The sequence below is a fragment of the Lupinus angustifolius genome, unplaced genomic scaffold (assembly GCF_001865875.1).
Source record: "Lupinus angustifolius cultivar Tanjil unplaced genomic scaffold, LupAngTanjil_v1.0 Scaffold_327, whole genome shotgun sequence".
NCBI lineage: Eukaryota > Viridiplantae > Streptophyta > Magnoliopsida > Fabales > Fabaceae > Lupinus > Lupinus angustifolius.
In genome coordinates this window covers 213654-222537 of record NW_017727734.1, presented here as the reverse complement: position 1 = coordinate 222537, position 8884 = coordinate 213654, and the positions used below count along the sequence as shown (strand labels likewise).

The window sequence follows — 8884 nt, the reverse complement described above, 5'->3', positions numbered from 1 at the left end:
AAGCCTAGTACCAATCAAAGACTTAAGCATGTTGATTTGTTGGTGATCTTCAAGCTCTTATTAGCACAAGTTGTCCTCATCAAAACCATGACATATAAAGAGAGCTTTCCAAAGTGTTCCTCTTGACATGCACACTTTCAATAATCATGTCAAAGAGGTCTTTAACATCTTTTGATTTGACAAAAAGACCTAGATTTCAGAAGGAAAGTGACTATTATACAAGATTTATGTGAGATGAAGATTTAATCTGCAAATTATTTAGTTATTCATCTATCAAATCATCCAGTTCATTAATTTCTTTCATTGTAATCTACCAAATCATTTAGTTCATTATCAAAATCTTGTCAAGGAGGTCTTTAACATCTTTTGATTTGGTAAAAGGACTCAGATTTCAAAAGAAAAGTGGCTCTTATACATGATTTGTATAAGATGAAGAATTAATCTATAAATCATTGAGTTCATTCATCAACCAAATCATTCAGTTCGTTAATTTCAATCATTATAATATACCAAATCATTTAGTTTATTAATTTGTTTCATTCGGTTCATTGTAATCTACCACATCATTTAGTTCATTATATTGTCATCTACAAAATCATTTAGTTTATTATAATATATTTTGACACTTTATTTGAGTGAAGAATGAACAATTATTTTGGATGTTAATTTCTATTTTTTTGTTATTTATTTGAATGGAATGTTTAATATTTTTGCAGTTTCATATTAATAAACATAATAAGCAAATTAACAAAACTTAATAAAAACAATAAAAAAAACTTAATGTACACACTAATATGATAATTTACTTCATGACAACTTCATGTTAATTAACTTATTTTCATGTTTTATTTTGACGCGCATAATATAATACGTTAATTTAACAACGTATAATTAGAAATATGCTGTTAATTTGGAAAATGAGTTCAGTTTAACAGCGCATAATTAAGATTGTGCTCTCAATTAGATTCTATTCAACAGCTCAAAGTTGAGATAACATTGTCGATTAAATTCTATTCAACAGTGCATCAAATAGGAAATGTTGTTGATGTGTTCATGAAAATGAGTAATAAGCAGCTAGATACACAACAACAGCGCAATCCTTAAGAAGCATTGTTGAAGATGTGTCAATAAAACAGTGCTACTGTTAATATGCGCTTTTGAAGATGTCTTATTAACAACCTATCTATAGAAAGTGTTGTTGAATTGTTACTACAATTTAAATATCTAGAAGATGAATTAGTTCCATCAACGCTCTCAAACTTAATCGAAAAGAAACATCTTACTCTCAGAAAACCCTCATACTCTCATAAGTCCTAAAAAAACTTCATCAATGGTTTCCCAAAGTGGTGATCATGGTTCTTATTGTGGTGATGAAACTACACAGAATCGTTGCTCAAAAACAAACTTCATGTGGAATGACTTCCATGAAGAATGTCATTCGGACAAGAAGTATGGATGTGAAGATAGAAGTTCAATGCAACTCAAAAGGCCAACCACTAAACTCGAAGGGTAGCAACTAATTGGTAAGCTACATTGGGGTTGTGGTTAGGCAAAATATATATCTAACATTCAGCAAATGGACCGATGTTAGGTTGAATGTAGTGAAGGAGCGTATTTGGAGTGAAATAACAGTAAGTTTATTTTTCAGTGTGTGTGTGTTTTAATGTTTTCATGCAATGTACGTATATGTGTTTGCATGAAATGTACGTATATGCATGTGTTTGCATACAATATAATGTATATGCGTTTTAATTTCAGTCAACTTTTGATGTTGGTCAGGAGCATGAGGATTATATCCTTAAATCGACTGACAAGACTCTCACACAATTCATAACTGATGCAGGAATTGGGACCAATAAAGAAGGAAACACGTACATTTCTACCTCTAGCAGCTTATACTTTGTCGAGGAAAGAGAAAATGAAATTTGTAAATTTTTTCATGGTGTTACAATTCTAGAGGGGTACTCTTCCAACATTCAGAACCTCGTATCAGTGAAAGACCTCAAGTTAAAAGGTCTTAAATCTCATGATTGTCATGCACTTATGAAGCATTTTCTGCCTATTAAAATACGACCATTTCTATCTAAAAAAGTTCGAGGAACCATAACTAAGTTATGCTTCTTCTTCAAGGCAATTTGTAGCAAAGTGAGTGGCCCTGAGAAATTACCTGCATTGCAAAGACAAATTATTTTGACTTTGTGTGAGCTTGAAATGTATTTCCCACCTTCTTTTTCTACATAATGGTTTATCTAAGCATTCGTCTTTTCGAGAGGCACAACTATGTGACCCTTCCTATATGAGATTGATGTACCCCTTTGAGCATTATATGAAGATATTAAAAGGGTATGTGAAGAACCAATCAAGACCAGAGGTTGTATTGTCGAGTGATATGTTGTTGAAGAAGTTCTTGATTTTTGTACTGGATACCTTACTGTTGGTGATTTCATGGGCATTTCAAAGCCTCGATATGCAAAAAAATATTTGGTGAAGATATTAGTGGGAATGAAATATTGACTATAACAAGAACCAAATTGGAGCAAATGCACTTATATGTTTTACATAACGCCGACGAGGTTGAGACATACTTTGAAATACACAAGGAGATGCTAAGGAGGTCTTACCCAAGTAATAATAAAAATTGAATTTCCAAATAGCATAATCAGTGTTTCATAAACTGACTAAAAAATCACATTGATGATGAATTGAATATAATTGCACATTCGGTTTCCGAAAGATTGAGATGGTTAGCCAATGGTCCAAGTATTCATGTCTTATCCTACACTAGTTACCTAATTAATGAGTTCATATTTAATACGAAAAACAAGATGATCAAAGTACAATACAAAATAGTGGTGTGACTCTTGTTGGTCGAACTTTACACATCTCAAGTGCAAAAGATAGAAACTCAATATATGCGAACATGTCATACTTTGGGGTGATTGAACAAATATGGAAATTGAATTATACAATATTTCGGATGTCGGTTTTTTATTGTATGTGGGTTGATAACAACAATGACTTCCGAGTTGATAAGTTAGAGTTCATACAGGTGGATCTTAATAGGCGAGGATATAAAGATGAGTCATTTATTCTAGCATCACAAACTCAACAAGTATTCCATTTTAGTGACCAAGTTGATATGAAATGGTACATTGTTCTTTTAACTAACAAAATAATCATCAATAGTATTGATGATCAAGAATATGAAGATATCAATGAAGATGATCTTTTTTGGGACATATCAGTCACGTGAGAGCGGATCAACTACGAATGATGATTTATATACAAGAGATGATCACGATGAAGGGTTTTAGGTGAATCAATATGTTCCTCCAAACAATGATGATCTTACAAGCCAAAAATAATCAAAGAAAAGAAAAAGTAGATGCAAATAGTCTTTGTATAATTATAGCTTAATTTTGATTGTTGGTAATTTGTATAATTTTGTTTCTTTGTAATTTGCATAATTTTTTTATTTGTAATTATGTACTCTATCAAAACATAATTGACATGATATTCATTGTTTGTAGTTTGTATTGTATTGATGTTAATAAAACAAACTTTTGACATGTATTAATGTGTCTGTGTTGTTGAGAATGTATGTGTTGTTAATAAATGTATGTGCCGATATTAATTTCTACAAATCAACAATGAATTTTAGGGAAAGCCCTGATATTACAACAACGCTTTTTATAGTCTGCGTTGTTGTACATGCTTAATATAACAACACTATGTGTGTTCCCCTATTCTATTAAGGTGTTGTTTGAGAATATTTATGAATTAATACAACAACGTTTTTCTTCTGATAATGCGTTGTTCCATATATGCAATACAATAGCAAAACAATAAGCGCAATTGATAATGGCTATAGAATGCGCTGTTTATATAAGACATATATGACAGCGCATACGATGTGTTGTTGTATTTATGCAATATATGACATTACTTTTTGTGTGATGTATGATATATATTCAATACTACAGCATTTGAAAAACACTGTTAATCATGACAATATACTACAACGATCAAAGATAAGGTGCATGAAAACACTGCTATATATCTAGAATAAGCATTCTTAAACTGGAATCTGTGAATGTTAAGTAAAACTATAATAATCATATATGTTCTCACACAACATATATCATTGCTTATCTCATAACAGAAAGATACAAGTAATTAACAATCACATCCACATACTTATAGCGATTTATAACCAATTCACACACACTTTGATTTAGACTAGAAACATCGAACATCAACTATTGTACTCCAATAGCATAATACATAAAATTATTAAGTGCAATATACCCATCAAACCCCATGACAGAAATTGATATACTTGGTTATATATAATTATGGGATGGGATATATGACTACTTTCCCAACGGCTCTATTAGTCTCCAAGTGGGAAAATGCTTCAACTGTTTGAGAAAATGGAAAGGGTCCTTTGGGATCCAACACTGCCTTAACCTTTCCACTCTCTAAGTAAGGTTTTAGTTTCTCCAATACAGACCCATCTGAAGTAACTCCAAATTGGATAGCTGATGCAACTCCAGATCTTACTATAGTGATAACTTTTCCTCCTTCTTTAATAGCCTTCAATGCCCTTTCACTTTCCCCTATTTTTGGAATCAACAATATATTAGTTTTAAACTTCATTATATATTACCAAATTGAAGGAAAAAAGAATGATATATATATATATATTTTGGTACTACCAAGGAACTAATCCCTTTAAGAGTTCGTGGCTGCCCTCCCAATAAGTGTGGGACACTGGATCGAACTCTCAACCTTGGGGATGCAGTTGGACTTACACCACTAGACCAACGCCTTCTTGATATATATATATATATATGTATATGTATTGAAATCAAATATGAAATACTAACCTACTGTGTCATACACTACATCAAACTTTTCTGGTAGTTCTTCAAATTTCTCCTTTGTATAATCAATAGGTAAGTCTGCACCCAACTCCCTCAACAATTCCAGTTTTGCAGTACTAGCAGTAGCTGCTATTTTAGAGGCACCAAAAACATGCTTGGCTAGCTACCATTTTGTATATTGAAATACAAGAGGAAGAATAATAAGGAACATAGATAATTAATGTAATTTGTACAAGGTTAAAAATCATCAATTAAAATATAGGAATAGTGAAAAATTCCATCTAGTTGCTATCACATGTCACTATATATAAATGTGATGGAAGATATATCAAACCTGAATAATAAGGGTTCCAACTCCTCCAGCACCACCCAAAACAAGGATAGATTTTCCAGCAGAAAATTGAACTGTTTCAAGTCCTTGATAAGCAGTAATGATTGCTGCAGGAAGGCTTGCAGCTTCAGAAAAACTTAAATTGTTGGGTTTGTGAGCTAATAATTTCTCTTCAGCAGTAGTATACTCTGCCAATGACCCAATGATCTTTACATTCTGTATAGCAATCTCATTGATATCTCCATAAACTTCATCACCAACTTTAAATTTTGTAACTTGGCTTCCTATTCTCACCACCACACCAGCAACATCATATCCTGGAACAGCCTTTCACCACCATTCACAAAACAAAATGAAAATTCATGTGAGGATGTTTCACTTTACCTAAATACATTTAAATCTATTTTGTTTCGTGGGACTTGTACACACGTTTATAAGTTTGGTCTCGACTAACTTCACAATGAGTTTAAAACTCAACTGTACATAAAAGTCTTCATGTATATATTAAGAAACAATAACAAAATATTAGTCTTATAATGTAAGATCCCGTTAGATCACATGATTACCAAAAGTCTTATAGTATAATAATTTGTGGGATCCACACTTGTTGGGAGGAGTTAGACTCCTCTCCATTAATGGAAAGGCAAGTTATAGGAAAATGCACTAACAAGTCAAAAGATAATGTCATTTATGACACTTAGTTTTCATTGAAATTACAATTTTCACCTTCAAAATACACTATAAAATATAACTTGCCTCTCCATGAGTCTTACTCGGGAGGGAGGGGAGTCACGTGTCCCAAAATAGATTAGTTCCTTACCCATAAAACTGAAGAATACTTTTGATAGTTCCAAAAAAATATTAAAAAACATAAATTATTATACTATATAAAGAAAATAAGAGAATAGAATATCTTCTTATTAGGAGATATGTTACCTCCTACGAGTCTACAACTACTAAAGTTATGACTTATGAGATATGTTCTATTTAATCACTTTCTATAAAAATATTTCTAAAATTAAACAAAATATATTATACTTTTACTAGATGAAGGAAATATTTATCTCTTAGTATGTATAGATATTTTATTCTCTTATATATATACTAAACATATAATTATATAGATGGTTACTTTTTTTGGTTTCTCATATATTCTTACACTAGAGGTAATCATGTCCCTACTAGGAACATCTACAACTATGTGAGACTAACTTTTCTAGCGGATATTTTTTTCATCCACGAGACTCAAACCCGAAACCTTGCTTAAGAAGAATCAAACGTAATACTTGAATCAACACTCATTAATTATGATAGAGTGTTATTTACTATAATGTATAAATATTTATTAAATATGTCGACAGGATAGGCTAGATAGACTTCTCCTATATCCCAAGCCACAGTTCGAACTTCATTTTATATGAAGAAACTTAAATATTTTATCTTTTTACCATCATAAAGGTTTTTCAATTTTAAAATGATACAGCACTTCATATATACGACTATTCTATCATGTAAAGATAAATATATAAAAGCTTTTCGAGAAAGTCAATCTTCGGCTTATGTAATTATATAGGCTTTTTGAAAAGTGTGAAGTGTGGTTTTTGCTAAATAAACCAAATTTGAGTAGATGAGAAATACTGAATTCTTATATAAACAAAAATTTATTGTCTTAAAATATGTTTCATATTTTGTCTTATACTAATGATAATAACACAAAAATAAAAAAAATAATAAATATTTAATTATTTTAATTGATATGACATATTTTTAATGATACGATAAAAAATTTGAGACATAATTTAAACCACGTATCCTTCTTATTCGTATAAACCTACATAACATATTTCCACCTGTAATGATGGATCATATAGAAATGACCCTTAAAACTTGTGACAAAGTGAAGGAAAAAATTAATTCTTACAGGTAAAGGAGTACCAAAGCTCCTTAAATAGCCAAGATTCCTCTTATAATCTATGGGATTAAGAGCTGCAGCCACAACTTTGATGAGGACTTGATCTTCCTTGATTTCTGGTATTTCAACATTTGTATCAAACTTGAGAACATCTTGTGTCTTTCCATATTCAGAATAGATCCAAGCCTTTATATGAGTTGGTGTATTTGCCATATTTGATGATATGAGTGGCTTCAATTAATGATTCAAGAGACAAGAGTTTAAGATTGAAGAGGAATACTGTAAGTGAGTAGGTTGTGTAATAATGCAAACAACAAGGGGTATATATTTATAGGGTTTTGTTTATCATTGCCCTTAAGATAATGTTTAAAAACCCAAAATGTAAAGTCAATTTCAAAGACTTCATCAATTATTAACTCGTAATATGAAATATATCAATTTCAAAGGTAAACTTTACATTTTTTGGATTTCTTAGAAAAACCCTATATTATATTGTATTATTTTTATGTTTTCTGGTATACATTGCCTTCATCACGATGCACTCTTATGGAAGGTGCAAAAATCAACTTGCATGTAGACTATTTCCCATGTAAGGTTCCTGGTATAAACGTCTATAATTCCATCTTCATTTCGTTGACTCCGCTATATCTTTTATTGATGTTAGGTTTCAATTCAGGAAACACTCCATCATTAAATTAATATATAAGATTTTTATAACTAATTTGTGCATATAAAAAAATAGGTAAAAATAAAAAATCACTATACACTCTTCTAGAACGTGCAAAAATCAATATGCATGCAGACCATTTCTCAGTTAAAGTTCATGATATAAACGTCTCCTATGATTCCATCGTCATTTAGTTGACTCCATTATCAATCTTTTATTAATGTTAAATTTAAATTAAATATGAGAGAAATATCACTGTAAAAATTTATATACAACTAATTTATAATTTATCATTTATTTGTATTACATTTTTTAATAATTATTTTTACATTAAGTAGGAATGATAGATGATGCAATGATAATATATAAAACTCATACATCATCGGTGCATATATTTTTTATCTTATTGAAATATGTAGATAGAGATAAATATATAATATAATTATGAAGGGATATATTCGTTATATATTATTGAATACTACCTGCATATTATAAAATGACTTATATTTAGTGAATAAGAAATATTCTAAAGTATGACTTATAAATAAGGGTGAGCAAGACTTAATCCTACTCACTCATTTGATTTAGTCTGATCATGGTCAAACTCGAATAGGTCACACCTTGTAAATTGTTATAACCAAATTGGGCCATTATGTGTCCTATATGGTTCTAACCACTTGGTTTGATGCTTTCCAGGCATTATCTCACTAAGTTTATGGAGGAGTTCACGTTTAAAAAGCAGACCAAATCAATATTTAGGGTCCGATAGAAAGTAAGCTTGATTCAGTCCGGACTCGTCCCATAGTCACTTACTCATCATGTTTGTATATATATTTATTCAATTATGTACACGATAATGATATATCTTTGGTTGAAAATAACACTCATTCTCTAGTTTTTTCATTATATATATAATTAACAATATATATATATATATATAATTTTATATGTCAAATTATATACCTATAATAATAAATAATATTGAAAAGATTTTATCTAAAAGAAATATGCATTATATTTAATTGAGTCTAGAGTCAAATTTGTGTCATAGGCTAACCCAAACGACATTTATGGTCAGATTAACTTCA

At 30.4% G+C, this 8884-nt stretch overlaps 1 protein-coding gene across 2 annotated transcripts in view; it reads right to left on the bottom strand.

The window, feature by feature from the left end:
* LOC109341016 (2-methylene-furan-3-one reductase-like) overlaps positions 1-7410 on the bottom strand; it is a 35124-nt gene extending 27714 nt beyond the window's left edge. The window contains exons 1-4 of one of the 2 annotated variants that reach the window (XM_019578803.1): positions 7139-7410; positions 5221-5544; positions 4890-5049; positions 4192-4619 (exon numbers count right to left, since the gene is read on the bottom strand). In XM_019578803.1, coding sequence (XP_019434348.1) covers positions 4354-4619; positions 4890-5049; positions 5221-5544; positions 7139-7342 — 954 coding nt within the window. In that variant the 5' untranslated portion in view covers positions 7343-7410 and the 3' untranslated portion in view covers positions 4192-4353. Of the gene's footprint in view, positions 1-4191; positions 4620-4889; positions 5050-5220; positions 5545-7138 lie in introns of those variants that run through there. The other variant, XM_019578804.1, reaches the window with a different exon arrangement.
* Between the last annotated feature and the right edge of the window lie 1474 nt (positions 7411-8884).